General features: G+C 47.6%; 1 protein-coding gene across 1 annotated transcript in view; it reads right to left on the bottom strand.

Annotated features, from left to right (window-relative positions):
• Positions 1–19,373, bottom strand: part of MYH16 (myosin heavy chain 16) — a gene marked incomplete at both ends in the record, with an annotated part of 52,631 nt that overhangs the window by 28,377 nt on the left and 4,881 nt on the right. Inside the window, 6 exon segments of the mRNA XM_080703835.1 lie at positions 398–479; positions 2,738–2,877; positions 17,239–17,291; positions 17,294–17,338; positions 17,341–17,416; positions 18,544–18,699. Coding sequence (XP_080559961.1) covers positions 398–479; positions 2,738–2,877; positions 17,239–17,291; positions 17,294–17,338; positions 17,341–17,416; positions 18,544–18,699 — 552 coding nt within the window.

Below are 19,373 nucleotides of genomic sequence, written 5' to 3'. Positions count from 1 at the left end.
AATCTGTGAAATGAGAGGTCCCACCCCATCTCCAACTCTCTCTGAGGCCTCGGACTCTCTGAAGGGGTTGAAGACACCCCAACACACTCAGGGGCATTCAGTCAATAACCAAGTCCACTCTTTTTTTTGGGGGGTGGAGTAGGGTAACACGGTTAGAGTTGCTCTTTCTACCCTAAGTGGATTTTATCTGGACGGATGATGAAGGTGGGAAGACCCACCATGCTTTTTCTTAGGGAAGATTAGCCATCTCTAAGGCATCCTCATTTTCAGACTGTTGCTGTAGCCGCCTGGCCTTCCCACCCCACAGGGCACCTCTGTCCAGGACCGAGCCTCTCCTCAATTTCCCCAGCACACAGGCAGCAGTCGTCTCAGCTGGCCTGTCCCCCGCAGCCCTGACTTGGTTGTAGAGCTCCCACCAGCCCCGCAGATGCAGCTGCAGGAACTTGCACACATTCCGATGGGTGACTTTCAGGCCTAAACTGAAAACCAAATGTAAGGTTGCATGGATTAAAAATACAGGTGGCAGGCCTGGCCTCTCTGGGGAAGGGGTTGGAAGAACAGAGTAGGCAGGGGATAGAAGCCCACACGTCCATTTTTATCCAGACACAAAAGTGCTTTCTCAAGACCCAGCATTGTGTGCATGGTCCAGGCCGTGAGGCTCTGGCTGGGGTCGGAATCCAAGGCAGGTGAAGGGCACTGAGTGGGGATTGTATTAACTGGTCTCTGTTAGGGGCTGAGTTGTGTCCCCTTCAAAAAGATATGACGAGGTCCTAACACCCAGTACCTCTGAATGTGATTTCTTTCTTCCTTCCTTCCTTCCTTTCTCTCTCTCTCTCTCTTTCTCTCTCTCTCTCTCTCTCTCTCTCTCTCTCTCTCTCTCTCTCTTTTCTTTTCTTTTCTTTTCTTTTTTCAGTACTGGGGATGGAATCCAGGGGCATTCTACCTCCCAGCCAGTGGAGCTGGGTCCCTCTGGAACAGCAGGGTCGAGACAGACTTACTCCTGTGTTTTCCCTCCTCCTCCCTCACCAGAAATCACCCCTTAGTCTCGGAATCCCAGGAATCTGCAGACTTCCTGGAATCTTCCCTCTTCCTTTCCCCTGCAGCTTCATTGAACTGAACCATCATTGGCTGAGAGCTTCCTGGGCCAGGGCTGATGTCCCTCCGCTCAGTCCCTAACTGGTGTTCTTGCTTTAAGCTGGGCTCGCTCACAAGGGCCTGATGGTGGGGAACAGGAATTCATCATTAATATTATGACCACAATAAGCCAAAGTCAGCCACGGGTCAACTGTTAGGGAAATGGCTGAAAAACATGATTCCACGGGTAGGGGGTTGGAATAATAAATTCTGCATTCTAGTCCAGACTCTGCATGAACCCAATTTCTTAACACCTCTGGCCTTAGTTTCCAAGTCCATAAAGTAGGGTGCAGCCTCTACCCACCATCCCCCGTCAGTACGTCATCATCTGGATGAAGTAGGGGGAAGGCTGTGAGAGACTTAGCTGTAGAGAGAAGGGTTTGTATTAATTGATCTCTGTTAGGGTTGAGTTGTGTCCCCTCCAAAAAGATATGTCGAAGTCCTAACCCCCAGTACCTCTGAATGTGACTTTCTTTCTTTCTTCCTTCCTTCCTTTTTTTCTTTCTTTTTCTTTTTTTGTGGTACTGGGGATGGAATCCAGGAGCATTCTACCTCCAAGCTAGACCCCCAGCCCTATTATTTATTTATTATTTATTTATTTATTTTTGCAGTACTGGGTATTGAACCCAGGGGCATTTTACCTCTAAGCTACACCCCCAGCCTATTTTTTTCTTCTTTATTTTGAAACAGGGTTTCACTAAGTTGCAGAGGGCCTCACTAAGTAGCTGAGGCTGGCCTTGAACCCAGATCCTCCTGCCTCAGCCTCCCAAGTACTGGGATTACAAGCATGTCCCACCATGCCGGCATTCTTTTATTTTTGAAACAGGGTCTCATTGAGTTGCAAAGAGCCTCACTAAGTAGCTGAGGCCTTCTGTGAACTGCGATTCTCCTGTCTCAGCCTCCCAAATGCTGGGATTACAAGCATGTACCAGCACACCTGGCTTGTGATCTTATTTCTAAATAAGGTCTAAGCAGATGTAATTAGCCAGACATGGTGGTATACATCTGTTATCCCAGAACTTGGGAAGCTGAGACAGGAGGATCACAGGTTCATAGCCAGCCTCAGCAATTTAGCCCTGTTTCAAAATAATAATAATATCAACAACGATGACAATAAAATAGAGCTGGGGGATATAGCTCAGAGGGAGAATACACCTAGGTTCAATTCCCAGTACCACCAAAAAAAAAAAAGTAGAGGCCGTGCTGGAGGAGGATGGGCCTAGATCCGGCAAGGGGAAGACAGTGGGAAGACAGGGCCCCCAGGAGAGCACCACTCTCCAAGGCAGAGGTGAGGGCTGGAGCGATGCTGCTTTGGCCAGGGAATACTTGGGGCTACCAGGACTGGAAGAGGCAGGAAAGGACCCTGGCCAGGAGCTTGGGAGGGGGCACAGTCTGTTTGCTGCTCATGGGACCAGCAAAGACCTAGGCATCTTCCTCTCATCCCACCACATGGTATAGCCAAAGTTCTGACCACCGTGTGTGTGTGTGTGTGTGTGTGTGTGTGTGTGTGTGTGTGTGTGTGAGAGAGAGAGAGAGAGAGAGAGAGACAGACAGACAGACAGACAGGCTTTGGTGGTTCTTCCCTGGAGGTGTCTGTGAGTACTTCCTTCGTTCCAGTCTCTTCTTGAACTTGACCCTCCTGAGGAAACCCCAAAGCCGACACTGCAGCACCGTCATGCTCTTGGCCAGACCCTCGCCCCTCATGTCCTCAAGCCTGGCCAGGGTGCTTCCTTGGAAGAACACCTGGGGAAGAAACACATGTCTGGAAAAAGCCCCAGCCATTACCCAACAGCAGCCACGGGGGGTGGGGGTGAGGGGGTTAATGCAAAAAACCAGTGAGGCCAGCACTGTGCAGCACACACCTGTAATCCCAGTACTTGGGAGGCTGAGACAGGAAGATCACAGAGGTTTGAGGCCAGCCTCAGCAATTTAGCCAGCACGTTACTGAGACCCTGTTTCAAAATAAAACATAAAATAAGGTTGGGGGTTGTAGCTCAGAAGTAAAAACAGCCCTGGGTTCAACCCCCAGTACACAAATATAAAAACAAAACAAAGAACCAGTGGGTCGTGAAGGGCTTTAAAGTAAAGAACTCATCTGATATTCATGCTTGAGGCCCAAAGGAAACAGCTGGCCGGGCCTGGACACCTCCAGCAGCAGGCCTCTGACGTGGGTGTCTTCTTGTCTGGGTGCCTCTTGGGTTCTCCAGGAGCCAGCTGGGCTCCAGTCCCAGCCTTGCACTTCCTAGTGGAGTTGCCTTGGATACTATATCTCACCTCTCAAGCCTCACTTCCTCCTCTGTAAATTGGGGGTGCTAATCCCTCTCCCCCAGGGGGTTGTTTTAAGGATTAAATAAGATAACAGGTGGAGAAATACTGCAGGGCTCCAAGAAAAATGTGACGGGATCGTTACATAATATGGTGGCAAGGGGCTTTCCCTCTCCACCACCATGTGAGCAGGCTTTAGACAGTCTAGGTCCCGCAGGATCTGAGCATAGGGAAAGGGGATAGTGATGGGATTGGGGGAGGGGAGCGGATTTTGCATAAAAAAGATCACGTGTTACTGGTGCTACACAGCTTCAGGCTTCAAGTGGTGTTGGTGAGTGGGACTCGTGCCCAGGATAGCAATGCCAGCTTTGCAGAGCGTGTTAGAAAAAGCTGGAAACAGCCAGGCACGGTGGTGCAGGCCTGCAATCCCAGTACTTGGGAGGCTGAGACAGGAGGATCTCAGGTTTGTGACCAGCTCAGCAATTTAGTGAGACCCTCTGCAACTAAGTGAGAACCTGTTTCAAACTAAAAAGTGAAATAGGACTGGGGGTGTAGCTTGGAGAGAGAGTGCCCCAGGGCTCAATCCCCAGTCCCCCCCCCAAAAAAAAAAAGAAGTAGTAAAGGAAAAAAGAGCTAAAAACATCCAGCTTCAGGGAAATGCAAATTTCACAAGATACCATTTGCTTCTCCTCCTCCCTGCAACACTTAAGACTTCGGATAAAGTAGGTGTTGGCAAGGATGTGGATTAATGGGGGGGAGGGATTGCCACAGATTTTTGGAAAATAGTTGGATGTTCCCTCATCAAGTTGGATATTTGCATACCCTAGTACAGGCGACCATCCTGTCGGCATAGATCTCAAGCCTGGATGCATAGCACATCTCCCTGGAGGGCTTCTGGAAGATTCAGATGCCCAGACATAGGTGATTTCAAATAGAATTCTGGGATGGGGCTCAGGATTTGATATTTTAGAATCCTCCCAGGTGATTTTGAAATTCTTTTTTTTGGGGGGGGGAAAGGGAGGATTCTGGAGAATTAATCCAGGAGAATTGTACTTCTGAGCTACATCCCTAACCCTATATATATATTTTTTAAATTTGGAAACAGGCCGGTCGTGGTGGCGCAAGCTTGTAATCCCTGCGCTTGGGAGGCAGAGACAGGAGGATCGCGCAGGTTCAAAGCCAGCCACGCTGGTTAAAGAGACCCTGTTTCCAAATTTAAAAAAGTGTGATACTTTAATGAGGCTAAAAACCAAGCCCCGGAGCAATTGCATATGTGATGAGACTGATTTTTAAAAGGCAAGGATATGGTTAATGTAAAAACCAAGAACAGGGAAGCCTGGCATGGCAATGCATGCCTGTAATCCTCTTAGGAGGTTGAAGCAGGAGGATCACAAATCTGAGGCCAGCCTCAGCAATTCAGCAAGACCTGGCTTCAAAATAAAATAATGTAAAAGGGATGGGGTGTAGTGTGGTTATAGAGCATCCCTAGGTTCAATCCCTAGTATAACCACACACACAAAATTAGACCCACGGGGGTTGCTACTGTTGGGAATGAGGAGTCAAGACTACATTCCAGAGGTTTTTTTGGTGACTGAGTATGGAACCCACGGGCTTTCTATCTCTGAGCTATAACCCTAGCCCTTAAAAAAAAGTTTATTTTTGGAAATAGGGTCTGTCTTGCTAATTTGCTGAGGCTGGCTTCAAACCTGTGATCTTCCTGTCTCAGCCTTCCAAGTACTGGTATTAAAGGCATGCACCATTGTGCCCAGCTACGTTCCAGGTTTTTAAAGGAATTCACAAGTGCTTCCTTCATTACGTTTCCTCATTTTACATGCTTTAAAGTGGACATGGAAGATACTTGTAGGACAGAAAGACAGGGAGATGTGTGCTGGCTTCTGCCTGCTGTGGGTGTGCTATACCACCTTGGTCAGGTCTCTCTCCTAAGGAGGCATTGGTCTCTCCTCCTGTCCAGGGAGAATGCTGACTGCAAAGCCCCAAGACCTCCTAGCTCCATGGTAATTCTACACATGTGAGAGCAAGCCCCCAGTTGAGTCTCAGTAGGAAAAGAATGCTCTACCTCCCACCCTGCAAGAACCCCTCCCATAGAGCTAGACATCACAGTAAAGAGAAATGGGGCTTGGTGTCATAAAAGGTTTCTCGATATTTCAAAACTATTTGTCATTGAGGTTTAGCTTAAGAGGCACGCGTGCTGCTGAGGATGGGGCCCATGTGAGCCAACAGCAACGATAAGGACACAGTTTACAGGTGGAACCAGCCTAGCCTTTGTTCTGCACCTGCTGCTGAAGTTGGCCTGGTCTTCAGAGAACAACAGTGTCCCCAGTAGCCCCAGAACCTTTCCTGCAGCTGGTGTAGCCAGTGCAACCATTGAACACGAGCAAGGTGTAGCCATTTGCTCAGGCAGTGGCATATGTCAAACTCTGGAACTGTCAGAGTTGGCTTCCCAGGCGACACGTGTTGGTGGAGGGGCCCGATGCCTACTCTGTCCTGCCTCCTTCTGTGAAGTTGGGCACGCCACTTCCACCCCCTCTCCAGGCTTTTCTTAAGTTCCCCATCTGCCAAGGGTAGGTGGGAAAAGGAGCGAAGCACTGGCCTCCAAGGATCTTTGCAGCTCAAGTATTCAGTAATTCTGTGACAAAACTCGGGTGTCCCCATAAGTCGATCTAGCTACACACAGCAGGTCCTAATTAAGAAGGAGGCCAAAGCAAACAGTTCTGGCTGGGTTACAATTCTGCAAACACCCAATGTAAAGGAAGCCACAGGGAGCTAGAGCCTCGTCCTGTTCTCACAGTGTGTCCCTGGAGCCCGGCACACAGCGCGTGCTCCATAGGCATTTGCAGTGCCGCCAGATGCACTGGAGGCTGGAAGCTGCTGCGCCAAGCCTGCCTCATGCATGAGGCTCGCAGAGGCAGGTGATCTGCTCCTGGCCACACAGAGGCAGGCGTTAGACCTGGCACTCCTGACTGCTGAGCTGGTGCTCCTCTGGCGTGACCCTGGCTGTCAGGTTGGGGTGCAGTCTGGCGAGACTACTGTAGATGGATACCTTGCACCACTGGCCTGGCTGTCCCTTACAATCCTAACAAGTCTTTTTCCTTTTACCTGGCAGCCCAGGAAGTGGGACAGACATAGGGTGGCCGGGGCCCCATGAGTCAGGATCAGAAGGCTGCCCTGTCTGAGTCAGCTCCTACTCACCTGCCAGCTCAGGGTTCAGGGCTCGCCATGTGGGTGAGCTGGGATTGCAGGGCTTCGCCACCCAGGCCCTGCACATACAAATTATCATGCTTGGTCAGATCCAAGACTTACATTCTATGGGCTTTTCTTTTTTTAAATTCTTAGGCTTCATACAGTACTAAGAAATATTCTGCCATTGATTAAGTACCACTCGGTGCTGAGCTGGGTTCTATGCATGTTGTCACTAATTGCCCCAAATCCTGTGATTGGCATTATCAGCTCTGATTTATCAGAGGCGAAAACCAAGGCTCTCAGCAGCCGAGGGACTCGCTCAGTGGCCAAGCTGGAGTTGGTACCCCAACGCCTACCTTCTTGGGACAAAGCTGAGTGGGTGTAGAGAGGACACTTCCACCAGGAGACCTTACCTTGATAAGCCCAATTTTGTATTCATTGAAATCCAGATCAGTGGCTGAAAGGAGCAGCTCTGAGGCCTTCTTATTGTCAACAGACCCTTGGGAAATCACACTGGGATTGAGCATTTGGTACTTAGAAGAGAGACAGCTGCCAGTCACCATCATACCCAAAGTGGTAGCACACAAAGTATATAGATGCAGTTAGTTACTCATCTTGGACATGGTCTCCCAGATAAGGATCAGGCTTGGTTTACAGATGTCCGAGGTAGGCAGGGAGATGAGGCTGACGGGATTTGGGGGAAGGGCAACTGCCTGTGGTGAGTACTGGGATGGGCTGGGGTTTCAGGGCAGAGGTGTTCCAAAGGACAGAGAAACCAAAGTCCTTCCCTTCCTGACAGAGCTGGGAGTAGAGAAAAGGGCCCTTACTGGGCCAGGCGTAGGAGAACACTTTCTTTTTCTTTTTCTTTTAAGACTTAAAGAAGTTTATTAGAAAGAAATACAGAAAATAGAAATACAGCTCCATACCAGACTGGCATGGAGGGTGACTCGAAATGAATACACCAAAGGGATCACATGTGGACTCGACCTTTTATACCCATGACCTCCATCTTGTTTACGTGATTCTGACATAGTGAACGTCCCTGTAAGGTACCTCCCCTTAACCCTGTAAGGTACCTCCCTCAGCAAGGTGTGGCAGAGTGTCTAGGAGAACATTTTCTTTTCCTGACCCACCAGCAGTCCCCTTTGTGATTCTGGACAAGTCTTTCTCCAGGTGGGGACTTCGGAGGGAGGGGCTTGGAAAAGGTGACCTCTAGTTACCTTTTCCATCCCTCTATCTGGACCCTAGGTTATAGCAAGTGGGGGGGAGTGGATGAAGCTCATCTGTAAAGGGAGGGTCTTAGTTTAGTTTGGTAGAAGTGGACCCTGAGACAAAGATTCAGGTGTGGTAATTAGTTTACTTGGTAGGTGTTAGAGTTGGGAAGTAGGAAGAAAGCCAACAAAAGATGCTGTCACGGTAGGGGGTCACAGCGGGCAGCTGGAGCTCAGTGCTGTTGTGAAACAAGGGAAGCTGCCCTGGGAGTATATATACCATGGAAATTGGCAGGTTTCCTACCAATCAAGGCTTTGTTAAAAAAAAAAAAAAACCTGGAGAACCTTTGTCTAATATTTGCTACATTCTGCTGTCTGGGGGCCAGTGTGGAAAAAGCCACAGAATTAGCCTCCTAGGAGGGCGAGGGAGCTGAAGTATTTATACACCAAATCTCCAGGGCACATGGACATCTCTCTGTTGCGCTCCTCGGAAGCATTCATTCCTGGGACTTTCAGCCTGCCAGGGAGGAGCAGCAGGCTCCAGCAGCAACAGAAATGCAGGTGCTGGCAATTGAAAGTTGGGCCAACATGCAAGAAAGCAGTTTTAACGAGCTGGTATCGACAGGGCACCCATGGTGCTACGATGGGATTCTACTGATCCGCTAGTCAGTCCCTTGAAGACTGAGCGCTGCATGCAATGTGTCAGGGAGATACCATTCACCTGTGTGAACTCTAGGTACTGTTTGGGAAGTTCTTCCTGCAAATACAGATGCCTTCCAGGACAGCACTGCAAGCTAGCTGGTGCACAGTCAGGTGGGCATCTACAACATCTGCCAGGATGGACACAGGGTGGAGAGTCCGTGCTCTGAAGTTGGGCAGGACAGGCCTCACCAACCAAGGAGGCTAGATGAGCATCTCTGCTGTCAATCACAGACTTTTGTCTCTGTCCAAGTAGTTCCAGGTCCCTCACAATTTGGCCAATGCTTAAAAGCTCCCTAAGTGTGATTTCTGGCTGGTTGGTCTCCATTCTGCTTTATAAAGCAACTAGAATATGATTTTTATTTTTTAAAATGTATTTATTATGATACTGGAAATAGAACTCAGGACCTTCTACCTCCAGGCTACACCCCATCCCTATTTAATTTTTTTTTTTTTAATTTAGAAACAAGGTCTCACTAAGTTGCTAAAGCTGGCTGCAACCTTGCCATCCTCCTGCCTCAGCCTCTCAAATACTGAGATTACAGGCCTGAGCCACCATACCTGGCTTAGAATATGATTTTTAGAAGATCCATTGTTGGGGATTGTCTCTGATCCCTGTTTTGTCCTCTCCAGCCCTGACAATTTAAGATAGACTTCATTTGGAATGAACATCAACTTCGTAGGCCCTCAGGACTTCCAGCAGGAAGACATGATCCCACATTGTACCCAACTGCTTACACTTGTTAAGGACAATACAGCAGACAAGATGAGGTGCAGTGCTGTGAAGGGTGGTCATCAGCCGGTTCAGCTACTCCTGGGGATGGAGGAAAAAGAAAAAAAGTAAGTGAAACTCAGCAATGATATTTCAGGATCACCATGCTCAGGAGAGGTATTTAGAGTCTAATTAATTAAAGTTAAATTAAAATTAAGATTCAAGCCGGGCATGGTGGCACACCTTTGTAATCCCAGCATTGGGGAGGCTGAGCCTGGAGGATCGCGGTTCGCAGACAGCCTCAGCTACTTGGTGAGGCCCTCTGCAACTCAGTGAGACCCCGTTTCAAATTTAAAAAAGAATAAAAAGTAGGGCAGGGAGAGTAGCTCAGAGGTTGAATGCCCCTGGGTTCCATCCCCAGATCTGCAAAAAAAATAAATTAAAAAAAAAAAAGATTCAAGCTGGGTGTGGTGGCACATGCTTGTGATCCCAGCCTTCAGGAGGCTGAGACAGGAGGATCGTAGTTCGCAGACAGCTTCAGCTACTTAGTGAGGCCCTCGGCAACTTAGTGAGACCTGGTTTCAAAATAAAGAATAAAAAAGATGGCAGGGTGTGTAGCTTGGAGGTAGAATGTCCCTGGGTTCCATTCCCATATCCCCCCCAAAAAAAAAAAAAATTAAAATTCAGTGCTTCAGTGACACCAGCCCCTTTTCTAGTATAGACTAGCTACATGGGGCTAAGTGGCCATCATACTGGATAGTGCAGAAGAGAACTTTTCCATCCTTGCAGAAAGTTCCTTTGGATAGAGCCATATTCTAGGTCTGGGGTGACATGGTTTTCTTTATTCTTTATTCTTTTTTTTTTTTTTTTTTTGTGGTGCTGGGGATGGAACCCAGGGGCATTCTACCTCCAAGCGATACCCCCAGCCCTATTTTTTATTCTTTATTTTGAAACAGGGTCTCACTGAGTTGCAGAGGGTCTCACTAAGTAGCTGAGACTGGCTTTGAACCTGCGCAATCCTCCTGTCTCAGCCTCCCAAACGCTGGGATTACTGGCATGTGCTACCACGCCCGGCTGGGGTGACATGGTTTATAAAGAAACAAAGTTCATCTGATTCAGGGCTGGTTCACTGCAGAATCCCAGTACTAGAAAGGGCCACAGGATCTCTGTGGGCAAGATCCTGCCTACTGTTAACCTCTTTGACGGATGGACCCTCCTCCGTGGTTTGGATTCCTCCAATGAGGTGGCCCACTCTGCCCTCGGACATCTTGATGCTTGAGAAACATTGAAATCTTCTTTCACGCAACTTCTTGTTGGCTGCACTTCTGTACTTTGGCAAGTATTTCCACTAACTTCCAAACTTTGCAAAAGTTGTGGCCATCCCAGAAGACCTATCAGCCACCTCTTGGACACAAGATCTTGGGCACTGATATCTCGGGGGGAAAACAATTTTTTTTACATGGAGTCTTTTCAAAGTATCCACCCATGGTGTTCCCTATGCTCCAGATGACCTCTGTTGGATAAGAGGCAGGGATGGGTTTGTCAGATGTTGCCTAGGCTGGTCTCAAAAACTCCCGGACTCAAGTGTTCCTCTCAGCTAAGCCTCCCAAGTAGCGGGGGCTATAGCCATGGGCCACCACACCCCTGTCTGGGCCCTGACATATCTACTTATTGTGTTGCATAGGTTTCTTTTAAATCTCTGAGTTTCAGTCTGAAAATGATGCAATTAGACTGGACTTTCCTAAGGTCTTTCCCATCTAACAATAGTTATGATTCTGTGGCCTCCTCAGATGAAGGGGAATAAGACTCCATTCACATACAGTGAAATTCTTTTTTTTTTTTTATTGGTGCATTATATTCATACAACTTATTGGGGTAAAAAACTTGTGTGTACAAACATGTACTCATCGCTGATTTAACCCCTACCCAAATCCCACCCCATTCCCTCCCCGTCCCTCCCTCCCTTGCTTGGCTTAGTGATTGACTTCAATATGTTTAAGTACATTGTGAGCTTTAGAGATTTTCCTCTTCCCACCTCCTTTCTCCTCCTTTAGGTTGTCTTGTTTGCTCCTCTTTTCTCCCTAACTCTCACATATTAGGGAAAGCATCTGATTTCTTATTTTTTGTGCCTGACTAATCTCACTTAGCATAATGTCCTCCAGTTCCATCCATTTCCCTGAAAATGATGTAATTGAGTTTTTTTTTTTTTTTTGATGGCTGAGTAAAATTCCATTGTGTACATATCCCACAGTTTTGTAATCCATTCATCTGTTGATGGACATCTTGGCTGGTTCCATAGTTTGGCTATGGTGAATTGTGCAGCTACGAACATAGATACACATGCATTAGTTTGGTAGTTTGGTTTCTTTTCTTTTGGGTAGATACCCAACAGTGGTATTGCTGGATCAAATGGTAGATTTGTTCCCATTCTTCTGAGGATTCTCCATACTGTTTTCCAAAGTGGTTGCACTAATTTGCAATCCCACCAACAATGTCTTAGAGTTCCCACTTCTCCACATCCTCGCCAGCATCTGTTGTTGTTTGTATTTTGAATGATGGCCATTCTAGGTGGAGTTAGGTGAAATCTCAGGGTAGTTTTGATTTGCATCTCTCTGATTGCCAGTGATGTTGAGCATTTTTTCATGCATTTATTGGCCATTTGAATTTCTTCTTTTGTGAAGTGTCTATTTAGTTCATTTGCCCATTTTGTTATTGGATGCTTTGTTTTCTTAGTGTTGAGTTTCTTGAGTTCTCTGTATATTCTAGATATTAGTCCTCTATCAGTGGTGTAGGTGGCAAAAATCTTCTCCCATTCTGTTGGCTCTCGATTGAGATTCTTGATAGTTTCCTTTGTTGAACAGAAGCTCTTCAGTTTCATGCAATCCCATGTATTGATTCTCCTTTTAATTTGTTGTGCCTTTGGGGTCTTGTTGAGGAAATGTTTGTCTGTGCCTATGTGTTGTAGTGTTGGACCTATGCCCTCTTCAAGGAGCTTCAAGGTCTCTGGTTTAATTTCCAAGTCTTTGACCCATCGTGAGTTGACTTTTGTACAGGGTGAAAAAGTGGGATTAACATCCAATTTTCTGCATATGGTTAACCAGTTTTGCCAACACCATTTGTTGAAGAGGCTATCTTTTTTCCAGTGTATGTTTTTTGGCCCCTTTGTCAAAAATCAATTGGCTGAAAGTGTGTGGACTTGTTTCTGGGTCTTCTATTCTGCTCCATTGGTCTATATGTCTGTTCTTTTGCCAGTACCATGCTGTTTTTATTACAATGGCTTTGTAGTATAGTTTAAAGTCAGGTATTGTGATTCCTCCTGCATGGTTTTTGTTGCTGAGAACTACCTTGGCTATTCTGGGCTTTTTGTTATTCCAGATAAATTTAAGGACTGATTTTTCTATGTCTGTGAGGAATGATCTTGGTAGTTTAATGGGCAATGCGTTAAATCTGTAGATCACTTTTGGGAGGATGGCCATTTTAATGATATTTATTCTGTCAATCCATGAACATGGAAGATCTTTCCATCTTCTAAGATCTTCTTCAATTTCTTTTTTCAGTGTTTTATAGTTTTCTTTGTAAAGATCTTTTACCTCCTTGGTCAAGTTTATTCCTAGGTATTTTATTTTCTTGTGGGAGATCCTGAGTGGAAGTGTTTTCTGAATTTCTTTTTCAGTGGATTTATGGTTGGTATAACATACAGTGAAATTCTATTCAGCAATAGAGAAGAACAAAATTATGTCATTCATAAGAAGATGGAAAGACCTGGAGAACATTTATGTTAAGTGAGATTAGCCAAGCACAGAAAGAAAAGGGACATATGTTTTTGTAATACGTTCAAGCTAGGACATATTTGGGATACCAGAGGGACTCCAGATAATGGAGGAGAAACCTCAATGAAGCCAAGGAGGAAGGGTAGGGGAGGAAGAAAGCTGAAGACATTAATGGAAATGCTACATGCGACTATGTGTATACATGTGAATATAGCATTGTTAGCCTGGACACTTAGTATTGGGAGGGAGAGAAATGGGGAGATGGGGGGGCACCAAGTATTGTGTGAATATATGCCATTGTCAACATTATCTACATTATGATGTGAGACTATAATGCACCAAAAAAAAAAAAGACAAAAACAAGGGGGCCAGGCATGGTGGCACACACTTATAATCCCCACGCTTGTGAGGCTGAGACAGGAGGATCGCACAAGTTCAAAGCCAGCCTCAGCTGCTTAGTGAGGCTCTCAGCAACTTAGGAAGACCCTGTTTCCAAATCAATTATAAAATAATTCTGGGATTATAGCCCGGAGGTAGAAAAGCCCCTGGGTTCCACCCCAGTACCACACACACACACCACCACCACCAACAACAACAATAAGAACAACAAAAACAAAAACAAGGGAATAAGACTTCCTGAATTAAAGAAGCAATCACAGACAGAAAAATGAAATCCCTTCCTTGGCCATGAAGCAGCAGCCAAACTATCACACCATTGAAAGGCATGGTTGGGGACACTGGACTCTAGGTGGCTTTTGGGCAGCACCAGCTCACCCTGTAGAAGTTGGAGACTGTCATGAAAGAGGACCCTTTTGCTTCCAGCTGAGGAAGAGACAAACATGTTTTGTATCTGTACCCAGCACAAGGCAGGGAGCCCCATTAAGTACTCAATGCCAAAGCATAGGCATTTTCTGAATTTAAAAAGGCTTCCCTTGGGACTAAATGAGGTGGGACCCTCACACCAGGAAAATGAAATTCACCAGGGAGTGGGCAAATGGGCCGACCCTGGTGTAATTGTCAAAACTGTTGGGCCCCCTGGCAAGTGTTACAGCCCTTTGTGATTTAGTGCTGGCACAAGGTGACAAACTGCTCGCATTGCCAGAGGAGGAGGAAGAATGTGCACGTTGGTGATGAAATATCGCTAAGCCCAAGAGAACTGACAGTTCCTGCCCAGCTGAGTGGCAACCCCATGGGGCAGCATCCACCCAGGGGCTCCCCTATGCTCCAGATGCCCTCTATTGCATAAGAGGCAGAAAAAGAAAGTGGGGGAAGCACAGGGAATTTAGGCGTCAATTTTCCACAGCATCATCACTCCCCCTAGAGGTGACACAGGCCCAGTGATCAGTTTAGCCGAAGGAGGCCTCCAGGGCGCATGAACGTCTCTCTGTTGCAGGATCACCCACGGCCTACCTCGATGGTGTCCTTCAATCCTTCATTCACCCCGCCGTGCACTCATTCAGCAAGATTTGAATAAGAGAGCTTTACTCCCTTCCCATTTTGGCCGTTAAATGGCGGCAGCCCAGGGAGCCTGGATACCACCAGAGACCATCCATACCACAGCCTCTTCCTCTCTGAAGGGAAGGGCCAGGATTGCCAGAGTTGGTTTCTGGAAAAAGCCCACCACTCTTTCCTTCAAAGGGTCTTTATTCTTCTCCAGCCAACCCCTGAGGTTGTAAGCTACCCAGATGGGGGCACATGCCAGTGGATAAGGGAGGGGGGGCCCAGCCTTCCCTTTCTAGGTCTCTTACCTGGATCTCCCCCTGTAGCTCTGCTCTGCTCTGGCTCCCGGGACCTACCATCAGCCCCATCTCCTGGGGCACTGATCCTTGTCCCTTTGCAGTTCATGGTGTCTGGGATGGTCCTGAACCCCAGTCTGAGTTGGAGGCCTCATCATCCATTTGGACACCCCATTCTGAGTGCTTCCCATAAACCAGGACTCACAGTTCTCACCTGGGCTGTGGCATTTTCCTATACAGCTTGTTCTGATGGCTACTCTGAGGCTCCCTGACTGATGCTCAGGTCTTGTTCTTCCTAGGTGGACTTGCTGTCAGTGACTGGCCATGGCTGCCAGAACCCTAAGCTGCATGAAGAAATCTCTACAAGGGCTTCAGGTCTCTCCTTGCTGAGGAGAATACATCCCTCTTACGACACTGGAGAGTCATTGCCTGGTGGGAGCCTGGCTCTATCAACCCAGGACTGGAGGCTCCCTATATCTGGATAATTGGACTCCAACTAATCCATCCTCCCTCCCTCCCTTTCTCCCTCCTTTCCTTCCTTCTTTCCATACTGGGGATTGAACCCAGAGGGGTTCCACTCTACCACTGAGTTACATTTCCAGCCCTTTTACTTTTTTTTTTTTTTTTTTTTTTTTTTGGTGGTACTGGGGTTCCTGGAAGCCCTTCTATCTCTGGGCTACACTCCCAGACCTATTTTTACATTTTTATTTGGAAACAGGGTCTCCTAAGCCAGCACCCGCAGCTGGCTTCGAACCTGCGCGATCCTCCTGTCTCTGCCTCCCAAACGCGGGGATTACAAGCGTGCGCCACCACGCCCGGCCTTACTTTTTTTTTTTTTTTCTTCAGTACCAGGGATGGAACCTAGGGTCATTCTACCTCCGAGCTACACCCCCAGCCCTATTTTTTTTTCTTCTTTATTTTGAAGCAGGGTCTCACTGAGTTGCAAAGGGTCTCACTAAGTAACTGAGGCTGTCCTCGAACCATGATCCTCCTGTCTCAGCCTCCCAAATGCTGGGCACCGCTACACCCGGCTACTTTTTAAATTTTTATACATTAAGTTGTTCGGGCTGACCCTGCACATGCAGTCCTCCTGCCCGAGTCTTCTGAGTCATTGGAATTACAGGTATGTGCCATCGCACCAGGCTTTGGACACTCTGCAATTTCTGTTTCCCATTTTGCCATGTGGCTCAGATGGATGGATAAGGAGGAAGGGGCCTTTTGGTTTCTTCTTTTGAGCGTAGATAACCGAAGAAAGAAAGAGAAGCCAAGTTTGGGAGCCTTCCATCTCCTGTTCAGCATGATAGACATTCAGCATTCTTCATCTTACTGCCTTATTTTAGGGCCTTCTTGGAAATGTGCAGATCCCAATTGAATTTTTATTTTATTTTTAGTACTTGGGATTGAACTCAGAGGTATTCTACCTCTAAATGACATCCCAGCCATTTATTTATTTATTTATTTATTTATTTATTTATTTATGTTTTGAAACCGGGTCTTGCTGGGTTATTGAGACTATTGATAGGTTGCTGAGGCTGTCCTTGAAGCTGTGGTCCTCCTGTTTCAGCCTCACAAGGTCCTTGAACCCGTGGTCCCCCTGTCTCAGCCTCACAAGTACTGGGATTAAAGGCATGTGCCACCACACCTGGATGACTTTGAATATTTCATTGGTATAGATATGGAGCTCTTTTCATTAAGTGTAAGGGAGGTTGGGGGGGCTGGAGCACTACAATTTGTCTCCAAGCCTGCTGTTTGTTCTGTTTCAGCCTGATCCATTTTGTGAGTAATTGGTATTGTTATAGTTGATGATATGAAATCTCAGCCCCGAAGCCCAGTGTAGTCATGGCTCTTCTGACAGCATCATCCTCAGACTGCTATTTTCCTGCAGTTAAACCCACAGAGGCTCAGCAAACTCTGCTGGTAACAAGAGTGTCAGCACTTAGAGTAATATTGAAATCCCAAGGAAATCAAACACATTCTTATAAGCTGGCTAGATGAATGTTACCACCCTATCGGTTATACAAATAGAACCTGAGTCCCTCTTTCCCATGGACTACATCTGCCGTGAGTTAAAAATCTACTTTATAGATGTCACTTACTGGTTCGGAGGCTACCAGCTGTCAGAGGGACAAATTACTCAGCTGGAAGTAATTAATGAGATTATGGAAATTTTTTCCACATGCTGTCATTTCTAGCCAAGATTGACATTCAGCCATCAAACTGAGGGCCAGAGACACTGGTGTGGCCCTGGCAGGGCTGATGGCATGAGGCACCGGCTGCTTCCTAATGGACATCTCTGGCTGGATTGCTTTGGAATTCTCCAGTGGACAAGTGATGAAGGGAGATGAGAGCCAGAGTTCATTTCAATTGGCAGAGCACCCCGCTGTATCGTGGCTGTGTTGAATGGAGGCAGGGACATCTTGGGGTGGGGGACAGGTCAGGGTGGACCTGTACTACGGGGGGTGAACAGCAGCCAGTAGGTGGCCACAGAAGATGCTGAACCTGGAACTTACAGGGCCTGCGTAGTGGGTGGGCTGGAAGCTGACCTCAGGCCCCGTGCCTTTGCTCCCCTTGGCTTGAGGAAGTTTCTGGACTTACCCAAGGGATTGTTTACAGGGCTGCCTGGAGTGTGGCATCCATGGCTTTGGGGAAGACCAACTGTTCTTCCAAGATGGAGAAGATGCCCATGGGCCAGGAGGGAAGAGGACAGGATAGTGTTAGAGGAGGTTACAGAATCCCAAAGAGACCGCACTGGCATTTGGCCTTGGCCGCTGGTAGAAACCCATGTGGCTGGCCAGGAAGCAGAGCTCAGGTCAGTAACCCCTGGGAATAGCTCTGGGCACTCCATTCCTTCATCTCCGAACCCCATGTCCATTTAGACATGAAAGAGACTAGAATCTGTTCAGTCCACCCGAAGGGAGGATTGAAGGCTAAAGGGGCCAGATAGCTCCACCTAACAGTGGCCCTGGGCAAGTGTGGCCTTCAGGAAGACGCCAGTGACATCTGTTGGCCATGCTTCTGACTCACTTTTATCTGTCCCTTCCTGATGATCTTCCTGGCTGCCAGGGACCTTCTGCTCTTCTAGGTCTCTTCTCATACAAAATGGGGAGCTCGGAAACACTGTTAGTGACCTCACTTGCCCCCTATCCATGGAGGCCCTGGATTTAAGAGAAGACTCTGGAAGAGGACAAGGCCTAACCCCAAAGCTCAAGGATGAAGATATTTTAGGTCAGTGACAGCTGGACAGGGAGGTGTCTGTAGGTATTGGGGGACAAGGGGATTGTGCACACAGCCTGGTTTTGGAGGCTCTGCCTTCTGGAGAGGCGCAGGCCGCTCTCACAGTGCACGCCCTTAGCTTCCTACATACCTGACTCTGACTGACCAAGGATAAGCCTTAGAAACAGGATCTTCCTTCCTTCTGTCCTTCCTTTTTCTCAGGTGGTATGATTACAGTGGAAACTATTCTCTTGCCTAGGTTAGAGCCTACTTCTGTCACTCACAGACTGTGGGAACTTGGACAGGTGATTTCCCTTCTCCATGCCTCAGTGTTCCCATTTCAGAGATGGGCATAATATCCAGTGGTTATGAGGATCTGATGAACTGTGGCCTACAATAGCCCAACAGACAGTATTGTCCTTGCAGTACTATGCCCATTTTGCAGAGGGTTAGCTAGAGGTCAGACCAATGAAGGTCATTGGCAGTGTTGCCAACTGCCTGGAAGCCAAGTGCCACCTCCCAACTTGTCCCCATGATGTCCTCTCCTAAGAAGGCCCCAGCCATGGCCGCGGCCTCTCTCCAAGGAGGTCAATGCAGGCCACCTTTCCCAAGAGGTCGATGCAGGCCTGTGGGTTGAGGCCAAAGTCGGTGAAGACCCACTCGATCCCCTCCCTCTTGTACTCCTGTTCCTGCACGAACATGTGGTTGGAGAATGGCTGCAGCTTCTCATTGGTGAAGGTGATGCCGAAGCTGTTGAACTGTGGTGGGAAGACAGGGAGGGGCGCATCAGCCGAGGCTCAGAGACAGCTGCTCCCAGGACCGGGGAGGAAGCCGAGTGCATGCAGGAACGCATCGAGAGCCCACTGGGATCAGGCCTTCCCTAAGTGCCTAACGCTGACCATTGGCCCAGTGAGATGTGGTTTGGTTACCCTCCCCTACAGTGGTGATTCTGGGACCTGGACCCCAGGCAGCCACAATTGCAACCTGTATGGCAAATTACAATCATTGTGGAAAGACCCACTTTTGGTGCATGTCTGTAATCCTAGGACTTGGGAGGCTGAGACAGGATTGCAAGTTGGAGGCCAGCCTCAGCAATTTAGTGAGATTCTGTTTCAAAGTTAAAAAAAAATTTTTTTAAAGCTGGGCGTGGTGGCGCATGCTTGTAATCCCAGCGCTTGGGAGGCTAAGACAGGAGGATCGCACAGGTTCAAAGCCAGCCTCAGCTACTGAATGAGGCTCTCAGCAATTTAGAGACCCTGTTTCCAAATAAAGTATAAAATATGTCTGGGAGTATAGCCCGGAGATAGAAAAGCCCCTGGATTCCACCCCCGGCACACACACAAAAAATGTTTTTTAAAGGGCTGGGTGTGTAGCTTAGAGGTAGAATGCCCCTGGATTCAATATCTAGTACAAACAAATCAAATCAAAATCA

The sequence above is a fragment of the Muscardinus avellanarius genome, assembly GCF_963383645.1.
Source record: "Muscardinus avellanarius genome assembly, chromosome: 10".
Classification (NCBI taxonomy): Eukaryota; Metazoa; Chordata; class Mammalia; order Rodentia; family Gliridae; genus Muscardinus; species Muscardinus avellanarius.
Note: the sequence above shows the minus strand (reverse complement) of the source record. Positions and strands in the feature narration are given on the sequence as shown.